Source organism: Echinops telfairi, unplaced genomic scaffold (assembly GCF_000313985.2).
Source record: "Echinops telfairi isolate 266 unplaced genomic scaffold, ASM31398v2 ScPeMD7_7468;HRSCAF=8506_0, whole genome shotgun sequence".
Taxonomy (NCBI): domain Eukaryota; kingdom Metazoa; phylum Chordata; class Mammalia; order Afrosoricida; family Tenrecidae; genus Echinops; species Echinops telfairi.
The window spans coordinates 33,953,103-33,975,844 of NW_022111369.1; the positions used below are offsets into that span (position 1 = coordinate 33,953,103).

Consider the following 22,742-nt stretch of genomic DNA (forward strand, 5'->3'; position numbering starts at 1 on the left):
ATAGCCACAGTGTTTTTCAGAGGCAGAGGCGGAGAGGCTTCATCTCCATTCTTTGGACGTGTGGTCAGGAGAGACCAGAGCCTGGAGCAGGACATCATGCTTGGTAAAGTTGAGGGACAATGAAAAGGAGGAAGACCCTGGACAAGATGGATTGACACAGTCACTGCAACAGTGGAATAAAACACAACAATTATGGGGATGGTGCAGGACTGGGCAGTATTGGATTCTTTTGCACCCAGGGTCGCTGTGAGTCAGAACCCACTCGATGGTCCCTGCCACTAGCAATCAGCTCTTGGAGAGGAAGACCTGGTGAGAGGGTTCCATGGGATGACCGCGCGGACAAGCAAAGGGCAGTTCTGTCTTCAGGGGAAACTGAATCAGAACTGACTCAGTGGCATCGAGCGGCTGCAGTAACCCATAGGATTAGGTTGGATAGAATAGGAGGAGAAGCTGGAAGAATTAATATAATTAGAGAGGATGGTTTTAATATATGAAATGGGAGACTAGGTTATCTGCTGAGAATGGTTGGGGTCGGAGGGGGCAATGGTGAAAAAGGGACTTTTCAAGCAGTGGGAAATGTTTAAAATAGCTGTTTTGAAAGCAGGCAAGAAACAGGTTATAGACCAGCTGTTGTTTCATGCCTTACTTAGGTAACACCCATTGATTTTATTGGAGATTCTAGAAAAGTGGTTTTTATTAATTAATCTCCCACCCCCCTAGTGTTAATGTCATGATGTGATATGAGCGATGGAACAGCTTGAGATCATTTCCTTCTCGTATACTTTATGAGCATTGATAAGGAAGTGATAGTGTTTATTATAAGCGGCGTTTGTTCTTCTTAGCTATGAGCATGAATTATAATATGTGTGCCCTTCGAATGGATCCCAGGCATCTACTTCTTCCTGTAGTTCTTTGGTTTGACTAGTCTAGAGAATCTTGCCAATAATTAGATTGCTTTTTTTAAAGAGAGATACTTTGATGCTCATTTTCTACCTGCTTATATGCTATCTGACTTAGTTGGCTTATGTGGGTTTTTGGCCAAAAATCTTAACAAGTATAAACAAATGCTTTCATGCTGTAGGTTTTTAATGGTTTATTTAAAGGTCTATTTATAATTGCCTCAAACACTGAATACAGTGAGTGAATGGAAAATTATTAAGGTTTAGTAAACCCTAAATAATGAAGAGATCGGAAGTTATTTCTGTACCACTACAGATCAATTGCTTGGTGACCGATTTAAAAGAAATTATTATTCATTTGATTATCACTGATAAACTTACATTATCTTTAGATAAGAAGTCATTCCTATTATATTTTAAAATAGACATGCACATAATGTTTCAGCATTTGTGCGTGGACACGGTCCACCGATGAGAAATAGCATTGATAGCGAAAAGCTCACTATGGCTCTAGAGCAGTGGTTCTCACCCAACCTTCCTCATGCTGCGAGCCTTTAATACAGTTCCTCATGTGGTGATGACCCCCCCCAACCATCAAATTATTTTTGTTGCTACTTCATTACTATCATTTTGCTACTGTTGTGAATTGGGCGACCCCTGTGAAATCTAGACCCACTCTTCCTATGGTGATAACTAAAACTGAAATTTTTGTACTATTGATTTTTGAGGTTATTTTATTTGTGCTAAATAAGTCAAGATTATTGTGTTCCATGGAGGCCTATTTATAGAATAGTGTTAAAATTTGCAAATCTAATGAAGCATAGTGCTATTTCAGAGTATAATTTTTGCCATGGAGAGAACCGGCCTGGAAAATGGCATGCCTTGCGTCCTTTTTTCTGGGCCAGGGCTCTTGCTGGGTTCTTCCGGTGCCCCCGTGGTCTTCACAGCCCCACGGGAAGCTACTGCTTCCCTCCACACTGACTCTCAGTGGGAAATGGTGATGGAGTCTGAGAATCGCTGAGCAGTTAGTTCTCTAGCATCCTCAAAAAAAGTTGATCCAGGAACAAAAGTTTATGGAGAATGTACTCGGTTTAACCTGTTACAATATAAATAGCAATTTAGTCATTTAAAATTCATGCATTGTTATTGCTAATTAACCTTGACCTATGTTGTCTTGTTTGGGTGTATATTTTAAAAATATACCCATTGCCAACTAAAACTTATTTTAGAAACCCTTACTTTTTAACAGCTTAACAGCTTTTCTGCTAGATATGTGAGACATAACTAGGCTGGAAACCCACTGTTGTCAAGTGGATTCAGACTCTGTGATAGGCCAGTTGACTACAAAAGCAAATCCAGTGACCCTCATGTGTGTGAGAAAGAGCTTTATATCAAGAAGACATCCCAGTCCAACTCAAGGATATAAGCCTGACACTAGTCCATAAGTCCCTCTTCAAACTCACATAGTCACCAGCAATGATGCAGAATGCAGGAAGCTCACAGGTTGGTGAGTGCGGAGTCCTGTGGATCCAAAGGCAGTGGCTCTGGCAGCAATCAGGGTCAGCCAACAGGAAGGTGAAGACAGAGAGAGAAGGGGAGGTTCCCAGGGCCCACCTTATGAGAGGCTACACCCACAAGGAGGCACCTTCAGGCTGTGACCTGATGGACAGGTTGAATACCACGCCTACACTTTTATAGATCTTCAAGTTGACATGAAATTATGTAGCTACCACAGGCTCTCCTAGTGATGGTTTAAGACAGAGTAGGACTGCTTCTTAGGGTTTCTCCGTGCCCCCCTACCCCCAGCCCCAGTGGAGCTATATTGGTGGGTTTGAACTGCTGAACTGGTGAGTAGCAGCTCAATTCTTAACCCATTGTGCCACCAGGACTCTTTAGCTAAGTTGACTACAGTATTTTAAAAATCATTTCATGCAGGTGACTTTACTTTTTTATTTTTTAGCTTTAGAGGAGGATACTCAAGTTTAGAACCAGCTGAGTGACAGATCAAGAGTCAGAAAAATACACGTTTTTGTTGCAGCCTTGTTACTTATTACATTATAGCCCTCAAGGAGCTGCATTGACACAGGGACTGGCTAATTTAAATTTTTGTCTTCTAAGCGCCTGGAGCAGTGAGCTCAAACATAACAGTTGCGAGAATGGCTGGCACAAGGTCAGGCAGTGTTTTTTGTTATATGTATGGTTGCTATGACGTGGGCAATACTAACATAACAGAGGTGTAGCCCAACAGGCTGAGAGAGAGGACAGGGTGGCGTTAGATACTCTCAAATTATTCTCCCCTAAATTGCCAATCCTTATTAGAAACTAGAAGAGTATGCTCTTTCCCGAATTATTGATAAAATCTTACTTGATTTATAATATGAAGTGACATTTGTATTATTAATCATTTTATTGGGAGCTTTTACAGCTCTTACACCAATCCATACATCAATTGTATCAAACACATTTGTACCTGTGTTGCCATCATTGTCTTCAACCATTTTCTTTCTGATGAGCCATTGGTATCAGCTCCTCCTTTTCCCCTCCTACCCTTGTGGACTCGTGGTAAATTATAAATTATCATTATTTTCATATCTTGCACAATCTACTGTCTCCCTTCACCTATGTTTCTGTTGTTTGTCCCCTGGGGTGGGGGTATTGTACATCAATCTTTGTAGTAACTTCCCTATTTGTCCTCCTTGGGTTTATATGTCTTGGATTCAGTGTGTCAGGCGCTCCTATCTGTACTAGTACTTGCTCTGGTCTAGCGGATTTGTAAGGTAGACATGGGGTCATGGTAGTGGGTGGTGGGGGTGAGGTGCTATACTGCACCCTAGCTGACTCGTTTCTTCCTCGTGACCCTTCTGTGAGGGAATGTCCAATTGTCTACAGATGGGCTTTGGGTCTCCACTCCGACCCCCATTGTTTACATAGGTTTCTTTGTTTGGGTCTTTCGATGCCTGATACCTGTCCCTTTGTGATCACACAGGCAGGTGTGCTTCTTCCATGTGGGCTTTGTTGCTTCCTTGCTAGATGGCCACTTGTTTAACTTCAAGCCTTTAAGACCCCAGATGCTATATCTTTTAATAGCCAGGCATCATCAGCTTTCTTCATCACATTTGCTTATGCACCCATTTTGACTTTAGCAATCCTGTCGGGTAGGTGAGTATTACAAAATGCCAGGCTATTAGAACAAAGTTTTTTTGCGCTGAGGGAGTACTTGAGTAGAGACCCAATGCCTGTCTGCTACCTTAATACTTAACATTTAAATACCATTAATTTGTTTAGTCTTTTCATTATAGCAAATCATCCAAACAGTAATCATGGCCAGAGGAGCGTAGGTGGTACTGTTGAGTAAAAAAGGTTAGCAGTTCAAACCCACCAGCAGCTCCATGGGAGAAAGATGAGACTAGGACTTTGTAACATAATTTTACTGATTAAACATTTTTAAGAAATAGAGGTTCCCAAAAGGCTTGTGGAAAAATTCCATCATTTAATTTCATTTTTCTATGAGCCTTGTAAAGGATTGTATGGCGACGAACGGAATCTTAAAATTCGTGTATAATATTTTTTTTAACATTTTATTAGGGGCTCATACAACTGTTATCGCAATCCATACACACATCAATTGTGTAAAGCGCATTTGTACATCATTCTCAAAACATTTTCTCTCCACTTAAACCCCCGACATTAATTAGGTCCTCATTTTTCCCCTCCCTCCCCCCTCCGCCCTCCCTCATGAGCCCTTGATAGTTTATAAATTGGTATTTTTGTCATATCTTGCCCTGTCCGACGTCTCCCTTCACCCACTTTTCGGTTGTCTGTCCCCCAGGGAGGAGGTCACATATAGTTCCTTGTAATTGGTTCCCGCTTTCCTACCCATTCTCTCTCTACCCTCCCTGTTTCACCACTCACACCACTGATCCTGTAGGGTTCATCCGCCCTGGATTCCCTGTATTTTCAGTTCCTATCTGTACCAGTGTACATCCTCTGGTCTAGCCAGACTTGCAAGATCGAATTCGAGTCATGGTAGTGGGAGCGGGGAGGAAGCATTTAGGAACTAGAGGAAAGTTGTATTTCTCGTAGTTGTTACATCGCACCCTGACTGGCTCGAGAACCCTCTCGTTAACAAGCCGAAACCGACCCCCATGGGTGAAAGACTATACAAAATCAAAGTGATAGGGTTCTTGAGCAGCTTAATGAAGACGATGGAGTACTGAGTGATTAAAAGACAGTTTTTAGTCAGAGAAAGCTAGTTTTAAACCCGTCTCTTTAACCTTCCTCTAGGAGCCCCTGGGAGAAAGGCTTTTCTACTCCCATAAACCAGTTGCAGTCTCGGGAACCCACCAGGCCCATTCTCCCATCCTTGATCAGGTCTCTGAGTCAGTCGACCTGAGGCAGTGAGGTTGGTGTGTGTGGGGGGGGCGGCCCCACAAGGGCTGCTCCCTGCAGGCTCAGCAGCTCAAGCCCCCCAGCTGCTCCGTAGAATAGAGAGGTGGCTGTTGACTCCTCCTTTAAAATTGTTTTAAGTCTCAAAAACTCCAAAAGGTCAGTTCTACTCTGTCCATATTTCTTTTTCCTAATCTATTAAAATAAAAGTAGTACTAACACTTCTGGAGGATCTTCTGACATATAAATGATGAATATTTTAATAGGGCTGGGCACATTTTCAGTACTCCATCCATTACTGTTTATTTGTATTGCATTTATAAGAAGACATGCGTGTGCTGGGTTGAACAAACGGTTTGTGTTTCGCTGCTCATTACAAGTCTGGCACTTGGAACTCCCAGTAGTGGTTGCACAGAGGGAAAGCCCGTCAGTCCGCTTCTGTAAAGACGAAAAGCCCCAAACCAAGTCCCTGCCTTCAACTTGAGGTGACCGTAAAGGACAGAGGAACTACCCTACCAAAAGGGCCTTCTGGGGTGCAAAATCGGGGTGGGGGCCATCTCTGTCCTCGTTTGGCTACTCAAGGCAGAAAGGGCATCAACTCCGCACCAGTGCAGGGCCTGTTGCTTGAGGCAGTGGTCAGACATGGCCCCACCGTCCATCAGTCTCTACCCTATTCTAACACCAACCTTTTCTCCCAGGACACTCTTTATTTTTCTGCTAGGGTCAGTCATTTGTTTCAATGGTCACACAGAACGCAACCGACAATACTCACAATTAAGGAGGTTTATTTAGGAAGTTGGAGCCGTGATTACATAATGGTTATGCAATGGGCTGTCAACTTCACGGGTAGCAGTTTGAAACTACCAATTGCTCCAAGGGAGAAAGACAGCACTTTGTACTCATAAAGAGTTAGTCTTGGAAACCCACAGGGGCCGTTCTACCCTGTCCTTTGGGGGTTTGCCATGAGTTGGCACCGACTTGATGGCAATGAGTTTGTTTTTATTGGGGGAGTGAGCAGTATACCACAAGTCAGGATCAGTAAACGATAAGGATGTAGTCACTAGTCCACAGTAACACCACTGCTGAGCCAGTAGTCGAGCATCTTTCCAGTCTTCAGTTTCTCAACCATGTGGTTCTTAGTCCTCTGACTCCATAGACCAGAAAGCCAGATCATTGCTCCATCTCTCAGTCTCTAGATTCAGTGCTGCTCCTATGTTCTGGCTCATGGTCTCCTTGCCTCAGCTTCTGGACGCAGTCTAGCTCCTTTGCTCTATCTCATGTCTCCGTGCTGTAGCCTCATGTGCCTCTGATCTTGTTCTCCAGCATTTCAGACAGGGATCTCAAAAATGCCCACTGGTGATTCTTCATCCTTGATGGACTTTGATTTCTCTCCCTCCCTGCTTCTGTGATGGTCTTTCATATGGAGATATGGTTTTTGTCTATCAGCAGACCCCCGAGGAGACTAAGGAGGATGGCTACTCCAGTAGCGTGGAGACTCATCTTAGTCCTACCCACTAACATAAAGGAGAGCTCCTTCCAAAATGGAATCAAAACTAGAGGCATAGAGGCTAGAATTTACAGCACATCTTAAAAGGTATTATGGCTCGAAGGGCTGTTTTAATTGATTACATCTCACAAGGCTGTGGTCTAAGGCCTGTGGTCTTAGGGACAATAGGTTGCTCTACATTCAGTTGGCACACATTTAAATACATGCTTGTTTTCAAGAAATAGAAGCTATCTGTTGAAGGAGGTGACTATATACTTAAATGGTTTTAGACTTAATAATTGAGGTGTAAAAAAAAACCCACACCCTTTGCTACTTTATATAATCAATATTATCTAACAGTCAAATTCATGATTGAGTTGGTACACCTCTCCAACCATTCCTTGAACCTCTTCCCTTATTGTTTGAGCCTCTCAAGCCTCTTTTCAAACCTTCAGTCACATCAGTGCCGTACCCCCGGGAAATGTTTGCCATTGCTTTTCTCCCTGGGCTGGCTCCTGTGCTCTGTCTCATTGTCTCTGTGCCAGGATATTTATAAATACTTGGGAGGGAATAATGATCAATGGTGTTCATTCACGACACTGAAAATGGATCATTTCAAAGGAGCAAGATTTACTAATTCCATTTGTTTCCTTAATATTGATTTTTGGTTTGTTTGGGTCAAGCAACATTTATCTTTTGGGAAAAAATGTATGGAAATAAAGCAGTGAAGGTCAGAACTTCTCTAAAAAGTCAATTACATTTTCCGTAGTATATTATTTACTCAGCCTGCTGGCTGCTTGACTGATCATATCTTTATACTGTTTAACAAGTGAGCCATTTATTAAATTATAATAACTCAGGAATTAAGTACAGATCAGTATTTATGGGTAATAGGAATATTATCTACTTAATATCAAGAAAGCTTGACTTGATTTAAACAAGCCTAATTACCTAAGCAAATACCCAGCTGCTTTATAAACACCATCATTAAGTGGAGACAGAATTGCTTTCTATTGATGCACGTGTCAATTTTGTAGTTAGTACATTTTGTAGGTGCCTGCGTGCAACAGAAGGAAACATTACCTGGTTTTGCACTGTCTTCGCAATTGTTTCTGTTTGAGCGCATTGTTGCAGCCACTGTTTAATTCATCTTATCCAGGGCCTTCTTCTCTTTCCCTGTTGCTTCTGTACCGAGCATGATGTCCTGAAGGCTGCAAACATTTGCTTTCATCAACAAGTCCTTGAAGTCCTGCTCACATTCCTCTAAGAAATCAATCCTGTCTCTGGCATATTGTTTCTTTAAAGTATGTGGGTCTTGTCTAACACAGGTTATCTTTATTTTTATTTATTATTGATTGTTTTCATAGGTTATCTTTAAGAACACCGCATTTATCAAAATATTTGCCAAGGGGGAAAAAAAAGCTGAAGCATTATTTCATAGTGCTGTTTGTTCTTTGAAGTAATAGAAACTGTCTCATCTAATAATTTAACAAATAGAACTAAGTCTTTTCACAAAGGATTACAGTCCTAGAATTCCTTTATTGCCTTCAACTTAATTTAAAGGTGGTGAAAAGAAACATTGTCATGGCTGCACAGTATGATCGACATAACTGTGTCACTGAAGTGTACATTTGGAGATTGTCAAAAGTGAAAATGTGATGTTATCTGTTTATTCATAATAGAAAGTAAACCAACTGATGGAATTACAAAAAGAAACATTGTCTATTGTAAGGATATAGGAAATGTATCATCTTTATACAGATACCCTGTTTTTATATTTTTATATTAGAAGCACTGTGAGAAATGTATTATAGTATATGTTAGTCTGGGTAGACTAGAGAAACAGATTCATAGACACTCATATGTATATAAGAGGTTTATATACAAGAGCAATTGGATATTGAAAAAACAGCCCAGTCCAGATCAAGTCCATAAGTCCGATATTAGCCCATATGTCTGATACCAATCTATAAAGTTCTCTTCAGACTCACGAAACACATGCAATGATGCTGAAAACAGGAAGGTCACAGGTCAGTGGGTGGGAAGTCCTCTGGACCCAGTAGCGTTGTAAGCATCTCAGCACTGGCAGGGGTCTCTACATGGCTTCTCTGGCTCCAGAGGTCTGGTTTCATTAGGGTAGGTCCATGTGGCTTCTCCAGCTCCCAGGGCATAGTGCCATGTGTCTTGTCAATCGAGTGTCTCTCAGGGAGTGAGCAGAGAGAGAAAGTATCTCCCATCTCCAAGGAGGAAAATACAGGAGTTCCCAGAATCCTCAGGAGAAGGCCATGCCCACACAGAGGCCTCATTGGCTGTCATCTGATTGACAGACTAGACTCCATCTCTTCACTCTTAATCCTCTCAAGTCCCAAATTGACACCAGATTATGTAACTACCACATAGTATAATCAATAAAGCTACTTCCTTAAATATAGAATGGGCTGATAAGCATAAGGTCAGCAGTTCAAAACCACCACCTTCTCCATGGGAGAAACGAGGCTTTCTGTGCCTCTAAGGATATACATGCTCAGAAACCCACAGGGGCAGTTCTACTCTGCCCTATAGGGTTGTTGTTAGCTGGAATCGACTCAATGGCAGTAATTTGGGGCTTTGCCTTTTTTTTTTAAATCCTAAAAAACATGAACCATATAATTAATTAGGTCTAATCTTTTGCATATTTGAGCCAAAATGGTGGCTAATGAATGGCAGATGTGCGTGTTTTTGATCTTGGGTTTTTGTTTAATATTTTCCCAGTCCATGGTCTTAGTCTTGGATTTTTATTTGTTCATATTGTTGTTTTGTTTTCCTTCTGACTCATAACTTATGTTCCAAAGTTACATAGTTTGTGTGCACTTGAGTGTCTCTTGAGTGCTCTGAGAGTTTGGTTATGGTAGCCCACCATGTGTAAACAAGCAAACAAGAAGTGAACAGCCCTGTAAAGGCAAGGTGCTAGCTTGCTATAGAATACAAAGATGAGTAAGTTATCTTTCCTGCCATTATAATGTCATTTAATTAGATAATGGAGATATAAAATACACTATATTATGTATTATAATATCTACCACCTCTACCTTTGAGTCAATTCTGATTTGAAATCACAGTGACTGTAGGACAGTCATTCGTTCAGCAAATCATTTAATATATATAAAGACATATGGCTAGACATACGCTTTGTTGAGTTATTTTAAAACATATGTTCCTAAACTTATTTGGCCCTTGTCAGAAACACAATTACTCTGTGACTCCCCTAACAATTAAAAACATTTGTACCGTACCCCATAACCCAGAATAAAGATTGGCATCTGTTTTCACCGCCACTGCCCCCCGCCCCACCCCAGTATTGCCCATTTTGGGAAACACCATTTTAAATATATCTTTCTGATCCAATACAGCTGTGTAAGTTTGCTTTTTTGACTTGATTCTTCAGTCCTCCCGTACTTTGAAACCTTCACAGAATTTTTAAAAAGTAATAATATTACATTTTCCCTCTTTTCATCCACAGGTTTTTGGAAATGCTCCGCCAAATACAATGACAGAGAAGTTTTCCGATCTTCTGCAGTTCACAACACAAGTGTCACGCCTGATGGTGACCGAAATTCGAAGGAGAGCATCAAACAAGTCCACAGGTACCCTTACCGAAGCCGGCCCTCCCGCTGTATTGAAGTGGGTGGTTCTGTAGAAGGGCTGTTAAAATGAAATGGAAGGTTGACATCATTCAGGACAGTGCCCAGTCCCTGGGATTGCGTTTTGTTCCGGTTTTGACAGTCACCGTCTTCTTAGGTCACTCACCCTTCTGTGTAATTCCAGTTCCACAATCGCCGCTGAGTTCTCTCTGACTCACGCCACCCAGCATGTGTCCAAGGAGACGTGTGCTCCCTAGGGTGTGCAGGGCTGATTCTCCAAGCACCTCTAGGTGCATTCAAAATCCCAACCTTTGGGTCAGTAGTTGTGCGTGTCTTTTGCCATCCGAGGGACTGCAAACAAGACTTTGAGTTGATTCCTTCTGAATAAAACCCGAATTCCTTAGTATGGCAGTCAAGGCAAATCCATTATACACACAACACATACATATATGCATTTATACCCACTCTATGTACACATATATGTTTATCCATTATTACATACACATAGATTTCACTTCTACATTTCAGATACGCTGAGCTATTTGAGCCCCCAAACATGTCTCTTCTCTCATTTCCGTCCTTCGTGATGTGTCAGCTTCCCAGTCTGTTTGACTTCTCGAGCGACTGTTCTATGGCGTTTCCTTTCATTGTGCGTTGGCTGAAGGTCTGTGAACAGCAGCCTTGGGACCCCACAAGGCAGTTCTGTTCTGTATCGTTGGCACGCGGCGCAGTCAGTGGCTGGCAACGGGTTTGGCGTTTCTGGTAATCGTTACAGAAGCAGACTCGCAGAGCAGCTGGTCGGGTCAAAGTGCCAACCTTGTGGTTAGCAAGCCAGCGAGCGATGAACCACTGTGCTACAGGGATGCCAAAAAGGGCGGCGGAAGCACCGGGGGCTTTCGTGTACGGTAATCTTGATGGGCCTTTTGTTGCCCGTCTTTCACTTGAGTTCACCTGCATTTCCCCCAAGAAGATTCTCTCCGTTTTTGCTTAGAACTTAAAGATCTAATGCTCGGCATTATGGAAAGACCCTCAGTATTCAGGGTATCGACTTGCACTTGTCTCCATGTGCCTAACAGCTGTGCCTGATGCCCTCCCACGCCGACTGTCCTTTTCGGGATTCTTTTGAGCAACCTCACTTCAGGTTAGTGCTCACATAGTGGGGGAACCTGGGGCTCTAAGCGCCCCTGAGCACTTTCTGTGAAAGTCCCACCTGTGCTTCTGCTTCCAAAAGTACCTGGCACTACCAGTTCCCGAGCTTTTGAGATTCTGCCCTGCAGTTTGGTTATTTTCCCAGTATTTGCTTTATGTTAAGATCCCAGGATCTCACAATCAGTTACTACTGATCTCTGTTCTATTTTCCACCCCCGTTAATGTTCTACATGGCCATCTGTCTGCATCTCATCCCGTCTCGCATTGCAGGAGAGTCGCTTATAGGATGGTACTTTACCAAATCAGGGATCTCCCAGTGAGGCTTGAGCTTTGTGTGGTTCTGAGATTCCTTGATCCCTGTTGCATGAGCTTGTTACGACGGCTTTTGACCAGACTGGCAGGGAGGCCTTTCTAGAGACAGTGTTCATGCCCCCCAGGGGTAGGAGGAGGTAGCATGCCAGTGTCTCTATTGGAGTGGGCATGAGAAGACTTGGGGAAGACCCCCCCTGCCCCCCACCCCCTTGAACTCCCTGGGAGGGGGAGAGAATGACCCATGGCCAGGGGCAGCCTGCCTAGGACATTACTGCCAGTGTGGCCTAGAGTGCTCAGTCAGGCTGCTTGGGAATGTGGTCATGTGAGCCTGCCTTGAGAGGATGGGTCTGGCCGCACGTCTGTAAGAAACTGGACGGGTTTGGGGAAGAGAGTAGGTAGGGGCCTCTGTAGTCACCATTGGCGAGGGGAGTTTTTCTTCATGTTCTCCTTGATCCCTATTCTTAGCCATTTATTTATTTGTTTGTGACATACAACATCTTCCTCACAGCTTTCCTATTTTGCTTGTCTTTATAGGCTGATGCCTTTTTCTTCTGACAACCGTTTTAATGGGCTGTTAGAGGATTTAGAGGAAGAAATGCGGTGCTCACCTTTGCATCTCGAACTAAAACCCATTATGTAGCCTTTGGAGCGTCAGCCCTGGAGCGTCTTAGAACGGGCAGGAAATGCTTCATTCAGAAACAGGACCTTGTATGAATGGTCCTGTGAACCTTTGATGGCGGTCCTTTGCCTTTTGTCCCAGGTCCTGTGAACCTTTGATGGCGGTCCTTTGCCTTTTGTCCCAGGTCCTGTGAACCTTTGATGGCGGTCCTTTGCCTTTTGTCCCAGGTCCTGGAAGGAAGTCCGGGGGAAGGTGGGGAGTCAGTTTGAAGTGGGCTTCTTGCGCCTGTCTTCTCCCTTCTCTACCTGAGACAGGATTGCCTCCTTCGTTATCTTTCCTAGTCTTTACTGCGCCTGTGGAATTGAGAAGTTGGCCTATGAGATTTGGGTGTTACATGCCCCTTTTAGTTACCCTATATACTCGTGTATAAGCTGAATTTTTCGGCACTTTTTTTTAAGACTTGACAATGATTGACTTAAAAACAAAAACAAAACAAAGCAAAAAAGGTCATTGCCAAGGCCAAGGTCACTTAGAGTTTCTTCTAGACCACTTTCTAGAAGCGTTTTTTTGTGTTTAAGTATAAATTTTGTGTTTATATTTAGGCATACGATTCATTTTGAGTTAACTTTTGTTTGTTTTGGTTTGTTTTTGCTTTTTTAAAAATCATTTTATTGGTAGTTCACACAACTTATCACAATCCATACATGCATCAATTGTGTCAAGCACATTTGTACTTTCGTTCCCCTCATCATTCTCAAAACATTTTCTCTCAGCGTAAGCCCCTGGCATCAGCTCCTCATTTTCCCCCCTCCCTATCCGCTCCCCCCTCCCTCTTGAACCCTTGATAATTTATAAAATTATTATTTTGTCATATCTTACACTGTCCAACATCTCCCTTCACCCACTTTTCTGTTGTCTATCCCCCAGGGAGGTGGTTATATGTAGATTCTTGTAATCGGTTCCCCCTTTCCCTCCACCTTCCCTCCACCTTCCCAGTATCACCACTCTCACCACTGGTCCAGAAGGGTTCATCTGTCCTGGATTCCCTGTGTTTCTAGTTCCTCTCTCTGTACCAATGTACATCCTCTGGTCTAGCCAGATTTGTAAGATAGAACTGGGATCGTGATAGTGGGTGGGGAGGAAGCATTTAGGAACTAGAGGAGAGTTGTATGTTTCATCGTTTCAGCATATTTTTAATAAAGTTTTTGTGGTAAGCTTAGGTGCCTTGGCTGATAGTCGGGTCAGCTGATCCTCGAGTCTATACGGTATTTTAAACAGACTGTGAAGGGAAGTTGTGTTCAGTCTGTCTCACATTGACTCCTGTTGTGAGCATCCCTAGATTAGGAGAACGAAAGGTGCAATTCCCAGAGCTTGCTTACCTTTACTTCTCTAAATCTGTCCTTTCAAATACCTTATCTCTGTGATTGTAATCATGTATTTGACTACCTTGGAGATTTGTTTCCTTAACTTCCTTTGATTTTATATCCTTTGGTCACGTTTTAGGCATATACTGTAAGGTGCCATAAATGGAGGTCAAGTTGCCTTATTGTTAGTAATAGTTGTACAAGTGTTTTATTTTGAACCTTTTATTTATTTTTTCTTCTTATTCTTTTTTATTTTTTTTTAAACATTTTATTAGGGGCTCATTTGAGATGATTATTGACTCACAGGAAATTGTAGAATAATACTGAAAGTCCTTTATGCCCTTCATCTACCTTCCTCAATGGCGATATCTTGTTACCTTGGTATTTGTTAGATCTACGTATTTTTTCATATTGTCATTCCACACAGTTTTTTAGGCTTAAACATTTGAGAGTCCATTAGCTTCTGAGTCTTACAAAATTCCATTCCAGAGGTATAGCCGTCACATTCTCCAGAGAACCTCTAGGAGACCCTCTGGCACATGTCCTCACACCATTTACTGTATGTTCAGCCAACTTCTACACTTACTTACACGATACTGCATGTATCTTGTTTACTTGTTTAATTCTATTCCCTGTTGTGTTCACCCCACTATCACTGGCCTGTAGAAAACTAGCTGTCACAAATTAGGTGTTCGATAAGCTTTACTGATGTGTTTGACATGGGATTTCTGTCTGCCTTTCCTTAGTCCCCTGAGGAACGGAGGCCTGTTCGGATGGCCGGCCTTCCTGATGAGGAACGGAGCAGGCCGCTTCTGGAGTATGTTCCTAGCATGAAAGGCCCTGCTCCTGGGAGCCTTGAATCCTTTCTTTCAGCTTTAATCTGGAGGTGTCTTTTGGTCAATGTTCTAATCAAAAAAGATCAAAAGATTCTTGATGTTTCGCTTTTCCAGTCAACCTTGTGTTCTCATCCCTGGCCCTAGAACATATACCTCTCATCGATCGCTCCCTTATTTTCTAATTCGTCTTGTAGGGAGTTACCACTGGAAAACATGGTTTTCACTTTCTCATTTTCTACAAAAGAGGTGAAGTGAGTGCTCTGCCATTCTTTTGGCTAGTACTTACTCTGCATGAAGACGGGATTGTTTTTCTAGGACCCTTCTGAACTTGTTGTTTTGTGTGTTACCTAATAACCACTCACACAGCCGTTCCCTGCATTAAGTCAGTGCCACTATGGATTGCAAATATCGCAGTCAGAACCATTTTGAAATTCTCATTGAAAGCTACCTGCCAGAAGGGAGCCAGAAGGGAGCCAGAAGGGAGAACTTTAAAGCAGCTTTCAAAAGGCGAGGTGGAGATGTGAACTGGTGCACCACCATCCGCAGCGCAGCTTCACGGTGCTTCCGCTCCTCAGTCCCCTCTCTGTTGTCACCTTCATGTGGTTTTGGTTAAAGTATGTAATGACTATCTATGAATTGTAGAAAAGATAGAATTTTGTGGCCTTATTATATAAAAAGTGTACCTTAAGATATTTTTTCCACACTGTCTCTACTTATTAAATTCAACCATGCTTATCTGCTTATCTGCGTAATTCTAAGGACACGTGGTTGACTTAAATCGGTGAAGCAGAAAATTCCCACCTGTGTAAAAATAGTGTCTTCAGTGTATTATTAATGGCTTCGCTACATGCTAGGTGCCGCTGGTTAAACCCAGTGGTGAAATGCCCAGTTGGTATCAATGCAGTAATAAAGCAACTGAATGATGTTGGCCACAATTCTCAGGTGGTATCTTGCGGCACGTTGATGTAATGTAGTGAATCCCCAATTAGACAATGTAGCCTTTTTTTTTTTTAAACAGAAAAACAGTGTGCACTGCTGTCCTCCAAGGATTTCAAAGTCACAACACCTTCAGGTAATATTCCCAAGGTGTGGTTAGGTATTACCAAATGAAAGCAGCATGGAAGCTTTGAGCTCTAATCATTTTTCTTACTAACTTTTTAAAAAGTGGGCTTTTTAAAAAGACAGTCATGGGTTGATTTTTTTATTTGTGAAATGTATAATCCCACTGACATTTCTCGCACTATCATGCTGAAGCATACGTTCTGAAAATGACGTGGTTTAAATGAACTTTACAAAGGAAAACTTGTTCTATGCCACTTCACAGATGTGGCATTCTGGTTGTTTGAAATGCTATGTGATTAACTTTTCACATATTCTCTCACCTTGAACTGGGGAATTAGGTTTGCTTTAAGATGCTCTACATTTTCTTTATATTTAACCAAATAACAAGTTCTACTAACAATATTTTTATTGTCTGGCTACATGCATTGCCATGCAGTGTGGAAGCTCACGCTTTAATCAAGTGATTGGCAGCTCTCAAGACTTCTTGGTGTCAGGTGTGGTCAAGTTGATGCTGAGCATGAGGACCCAGGGTACAACAAAGCACAGCACTGCCCGGTCCTGTGCCGCCCTCACCATTGTTTTATGCTTGAGCCCATTGTTGCAGCCACGGAGCCAATCCATCTCATTGAGGGGCTTCTGCTATTTCTCTACCCTTCAGCTTTGTCAAGTATACTGCCCTTCTCTGGGTACACGTCCCTCCTGATAACGTGGACAAAGGATGTGAAACGAAGCCTCACCATTTTCACTTCTCTCCAGATGGGCTAATATATTTCATTCTTTAACTCCTAAAGCTCTCAATTAAATCATTTACATTTGTGCTTGGTAAATATTTCTCCTGCAATGTGTTTTGAATTTTCTTTCAACCTTTTAAAAGGTATGCTTTACAGAGACTATACTTAAAATTACTTTCTCTTATGCATCTCCTTTTTAAGAAACTACTAGATGCTGTATACTTTCAAACATGAATATTTTTACCCATATTGGCTGAAAATTAGGACATCCTTTTGAGATATTCTCAATAGCCTTATATTGAAATTACGTAGGTGACAGTAAGATTGTTACTCTGAGTACACACTTGTTATGTCATTGTAGTTTGTTTTGTCAGCGGTAGCTTAGAACCGCCTCTAAATCTTTCAGCCACAATTACCTCCACAGACCTCTTTCTCTGTATGTGTTACATCAAAGCCAAGATAACTTTTATAGTATTGCCGATGTAACCTGTATCTCCTCAAAGCAATCCTTATTGATGACATGGATAAAGATCTTGGGTGGAAGACTATTATGGTAACTATTGCATTCTCTCAGAACCAAGCTCACTGCCCTCTAGGCATCAGCTCCGATGCATGGCGACCTTAGGAGGCACAGCAGACCTGCACCTTTGGGTGACAGGTGCAAAGAGCTTCGTCTTTCTCACACAAGAGCAGGCAGCGGGTTCCGACCGTTGAGCATGTCAGTAGCAGCCCAGCACGTCATCCACTACGCCACCAGTCACACTCTCTAAGAGTTGTTGATTAGGGTAGGGTTCCCTCATTGTGTAGGCAGTAAAAATAACTGCTAATAATTACAGTCTTTACCCTTTCCAGCTTATTGTCACACGTTTTCCAACATGCACAATGCTTAATTACAAAAAGGAAGTTGCCTTTTCACCCTCTGTGTGTTTCATTATCTTGAGGACCCCCTTAATGCTCATTGTCAGTCAAAATATAAGAAGATACCATTTTGGGAGAATAAGTGTTCATCGTTAATCAGCCAAATGTAACCACTTCAAGCCATGAGTACATTTTTGATGTTTTGGTTTCTTGCTACTATACCAGGAAGGTCTCCTCGTTTTGCCTTTACTCTTAAAATGAATTTAGTTCATCCGAACCTTTTTCTTCGTCCCTCACTACTTTGGGAAACAGGTTGTCTTGATCAGGTTATTCATGAATCAGAGATTTGGTAAACTAGAATTTGATTACCTTTCTTTAATAAGGAAATAATTGATCAATTTGAAGATTACAAGTAGTTTTGTTTTTTAAAGATCATTTTATTGGGGGCTCTTTCACCTCCTAGAGCAATCCATATATCAGTGTATCAAGCATATTTGTACATATGTTGCCATTATCATTTTCTAAACATTTACTTTCTATTTGAGCCCTTGGTGCCAGCTCCTCTAGTGTTTTTGGGTTTGTTTTTTTGAGTAGTTGAGTTATGCAATCGGAGTTATACAGCTTCAGAGACAAGTCACCTCATTTTGAAAAGGCCTCCTGGTCAAAGCGCAGAATGCCTTCTTTGGCTGCAGTTGGACGCGAATCTTCACTAACTAGGAAGTCGCTGCCGCCCTGACCCCGTCAAAGCAAAGAGGGCTGGTGGTGTGCAGTCTTTGACAACTGCGAGGGCCATGGCAAGAAAAATGTACACAGCTACTGTGGCTAAAATAATTGTCGCAATGTTATCGTTTTATATCGTTTCCCCCTCACTACCTAGACCTTCACCATTTAACCAACTTTAATATTTTTTCTGTCTTACTCTCCTTTTCAAGACTTTCAAGAGCCTCTTTGCCCACGTTGAGCCCAGACCTTTTAAAACTCATGTGAAGTTGGGCTCTGTGTGTCCTTCTGTTGCCATCATCCTTTGATCGCGTTAGTTGGACTCGGGTCACGCATCCAACAGGTCAGGTGCTTGCTTACTGCCAGGTGATTAGCCAGTGACCACGAGGCCTGTTCTCTTGCTCGTTTTCTGGTGAGGGCAGAGACTACAGAGCAGTAAACCCATGCACACGACAAGTGTAGCACTTCTGAGATAGGGAATAATGGAAATAAGGCAGTGGCTCTGTCTTTTTAAGCTTCTGTTAACTTTTTTATCTCCCAGTCATTATTTTTTTAATTATTACTTTCGCCTTAAACATACATGTTGGTTAAAACATGAACTTTGGAGCCAGGCACCCTGGATTAGTAGATGAGTTCTGTGCTCCCTGGCGATGATTCCTTCACCTCCCTGTGGCTCAGTAGGGCTCTGACCATAGATGATGGTTCATGGGGTTCTGATAAAGATTACATAAGTTAGTCCTACAAGTATTTGAAACAATAGTTGGTTCATAGTTAGGACTCGGCAAAAAGAGAATTTTCTGAGCGGGGAGTCCTTTCCTCATAAAATTGAAGTGTAAAAAGATGGAAATATGTTCAGCACAAAATTCTGTATAAGTCTTAGCATTTTTTTTTCTTCAGCACATAATAGTACTGGTGTAGATACAGTTATACTGATGACCTTAAATCTAAGGGGAAAGATACCCCAAGGTAATCTAGAGGAGACCCGATGATACAGCAGTTAAAATGCTCAACTGCTAAACTGAAAGTTTGCTAGTTCAAGTCCCCTAGCTGTTCCATAAGAGAAAGAAGTGGCAGTTTGTGTCCGCAAAGATTTTAAGTCTTAGAAACTTATAGGCAGGTCGCCTTTGTCCCAAAGGGTCTCTGTGAGATGAACTTCATGGCAACAGGTTTGCGTTGTGTGAGTGTGTGTGCGTTTAAGGCAATTTAAATTCTATTTTCTGCCTTTTTATTAGGTGTGCTAAATGTACATTAGTAACTTGCCTGTTCAGAATGAACAGATTGGACTTCTTTTCTTAAAGCTTTCATTTATCTATGCATTAATATAAACGTTGAACTATTCAATGTTGGTGAAATGACATACATATTTCAGGACTTATTTTCCCTTATGTGTAAAAATATATATTTTTCATAGCAAATACCTTTTTTGTGTGTATTTTGTTTTATTATTTAATCATTTTATTAGGTGCTCTTACAGCTCTTATACCAATCCTTACATCAGTCACATTTGTAAATCTTGCCATCATCATTTTCAAAACACTTTCTACTCGAGCCCTTGGTATCAGCTCCTCTTTTCACCCTCCCCCCTCCCCTTCCTTCCCACCCTTGTGTCCCCTTGATAAATTATAAATTACTATTATTTTCTTATCTTACACTGTCCTCTGTCTCCCTTCACCAACATTTCTGTTGTTCGCCACCCCCATGTCCTGGGGAGAGGTGGTGGTTACATGTCGGTCATTACAATCAGTTCCCCCTTTCTCCCCCCATCTTCCCCCTACCCTCTGAAAATATTATTAACTAAATTAATTGTCAAAGGTTCTTCTAACCTTCTGTCCTCCTGTCTGAGGCTAATCCTTTAGCAGCCTTCTCATTTTTGTCACTCCCGCCACCTCTTTGTCTTTTGGTTTGTCTCACACTTCACTGCTCACCTCGAAGGTCAAGAATATTCCTGTTTTCACCTTCATTGCTAGTGGGATGACCGTGAATTCACGCCCTCTTGTCCAAAGAGCCCAGTGCAGTGCTCAGTGCCTTTCTTCACAATCCCCCAAACCCCGACCTCACCTCCATGGAGTTGATTTGGAGTCAGCGACCCCATAGGACAGAGTAGCGTTGCCCTGGGGGTTTTCTGAGACCGTTAATCTTGACAGAGTGAAAAGAGCCTCCTCTTTTTCCCAAGGAGTGGCTGGTGGTTTCGCACTGTGACATTGCAGTTAGCAGCCCAACGTATAAGCGGAGACAGCACCAGGGTTGCAGGTGCCTCTCATTGCTGTCGCCACTGTTGAAATTCTGCACGTACACCCTTCTCTTCAGTCAAGCCAGTGTGAGGACAAGGCTCTATCCTGATGTGTGCATTGCATGTTTTCCTCTAGTGGCACTTCGTTGTTTGTGTTAATCCTGTGCTCCTGTTGTCTGTACCCGGGCCTCTCTCCTACTTCTTGGAAACACATGTGCGTGTTTTCCAGGTTTAGCTTAAATTTCACTTCCTTTGTGACTTTTGAAAATTCATTTATGACTTACCTGTCCCTAAAATATACAGGGAGATGTGCATATCTAGATCAGTTATATAAGGACTTCTTTAAAACATTAGAACATGGCTATTTTGAGCATGTTGTCCATTGAGCATACAGCACCCCACTGGCATGGAGTGGTTTCATGCTCATCGTGATCCTACATGAGGGTTTTGAGCCTGTACATGTGTATGGGAGCTGTCATTGTTCTCCCATGCAGCCACTGGTGGCTTTGAGCCCCTGACCTTGCAGCTAGCCACCTAGCCCTAACCCACGGTGCCCTCGGGGCCATTTATACCAGCATATACTAATGTTGGCATAAAGCATGTGCTTAATACACAGTCATTTTCTTGCAAATTTTAAGAAAGAATTTTTTTGTATATGATTTATCTGTTCGCCTAATTACGTTCCCTTTGTTTTGTAGAGGCTGCAAGTCGGGCCATAGTCCAATTCCTGGAAATCAATCAGAGTGAGGAAGCTAGTCGAGGTTGGATGCTTCTGACAACAATTAATTTGTTAGCCTCCTCTGGGCAGGTGAGTCCTTGGTTCTGATGTGGGGTGACCCAGACACTTTTTGTATCCGCTTGGGACTTTGCTAAATTCAGTCGGTCATTGACTGGCCATAGGTTTTGTTTGTGATGATCACTGTGTCCTCCAGTGCCCTTCCATGTTACTTCCTGCATCTCCTGTGAGGTCGATGCTGTATGCACCTATACATGGAGTAATGCAGGGGTTCCCATCTTTGTCCTGAGCTAGCATAGAGGAAATGATCCGATTGTGTAGTACCTTGGACCAAGAGAGTTCACTACTTTGGTTTGAGGCAAATAGCCATGATCCCTGGCTCCATCAGTCCCAGCCCAGCACTGTTAGTAGAATACCTGTTCTTCTACAGCAGTGGTTCTCAACCTTCCTGATGCCGTGACCCTTTCATACAGTGTCTTATGTTGTGACCCCCCCAACCATAAAATTATTTTTATTGCTACTTCATAACTGTAATTTGGCTACTGTTATGAATCAGGTAACCCCTGTGAAAGGGTTGTTTGACCCCCAAAGGGGATGCGTCCCACATATGGAGACTGCTGATCTAAAGTGACTCCAATGAATTCATAACATGAAAAATACTTTCTGTCCCCTTCCCTGTCAAAGGATTTATTCTAAACAAATCTGCAAAAATGTATGTTGTGTATATTCATTATTAAACCATCTGGATGCCCGAATTTTGGCCCTCTATGCTTAAGCCTTCTGAAATCGAGGGTCAAGTTTCTTGTTAATGGTAGTGTAAAACTTGGGAGTGCCTGTTGTCTGCCTGACTTCAGAGGACTTCCAAAGCGCTCCCTCCTTCAAAGCAGTTGACAAGAGTGACTCCCACCACTCCTGCTTGGGGACTGGCCACACCGAGACCCTGCATAAGCCTCAGTAACTACACCCTGCGACTAATGACGAGCCCAAAAGAAGCATCACTTGATTTTTTTATCCTTGGAGCCGTCTGCTTCCTTTTTAGTTTGTTTGCCTTTTCCTTTCACTCGGAAAGGCTGTTGACCAGCCTGTCCTGTTTTGCAGAGACTCCCAGACCTAAGCCAAACTCCCTGCCATTGAGTTGATGCCAACTACGAGTGACCCGTTAGGACAGGCTAGAACCGCCCTGCAAGTTTCCGAGACTATAATTGTTTACAGGAGTCGAAGGCCCGTCTTTCTCCCTTGGAGCAGCTGGTAGTTTTGAACTGCAAACCTTTCGGATTGCAGTCCAGCACATAACTGCTGTGCTACCAGGGCTCCATTTTGAAATACTCCCAGTATCCCTGAAATCCTCACATGCCAGAAACCTCATCCTTCCTAGAAAATCAAGATGGCAGGTCAGCCCAAGTGGGGAATAAGCCATGTGATGATCAGAATCCCAATTCTCTTTGCTCTCTGTGGTAGCTCTAAATGCCTTGGTGTGACTGTGCCAAAATTTTCGCTGGGTTGAGAATTATTAGCATGTAAAATAATGTTTTTCTGGAATATTCCCCATCTTTATTCCTGTTTTTGAAGCTGATCTCTTTCTTCTCCTCAATTGTGAGCAGAGACTGTGCCCTTCTAGGGTAGTTAACACAGTGGAAACACAGGGAATGTGGGTCAGTGTCAGCCTACAGAAATGGGTACTCAGCTTCAAGAATAAAAGAAGAGAATCAAGACAAGCCTATTCCCTTTAAACAA

At 42.4% G+C, this 22,742-nt stretch overlaps 1 protein-coding gene across 1 annotated transcript in view; it reads left to right on the forward strand.

Annotated features, from left to right (window-relative positions):
- WDFY3 (WD repeat and FYVE domain containing 3) overlaps positions 1-22,742 on the forward strand; it is a 242,492-nt gene that overhangs the window by 56,375 nt on the left and 163,375 nt on the right. Inside the window, exons 3-4 of the mRNA XM_045284341.1 lie at positions 10,271-10,394; positions 20,971-21,080. Coding sequence (XP_045140276.1) covers positions 10,271-10,394; positions 20,971-21,080 — 234 coding nt within the window. The remainder of the gene's footprint in view (positions 1-10,270; positions 10,395-20,970; positions 21,081-22,742) is intronic.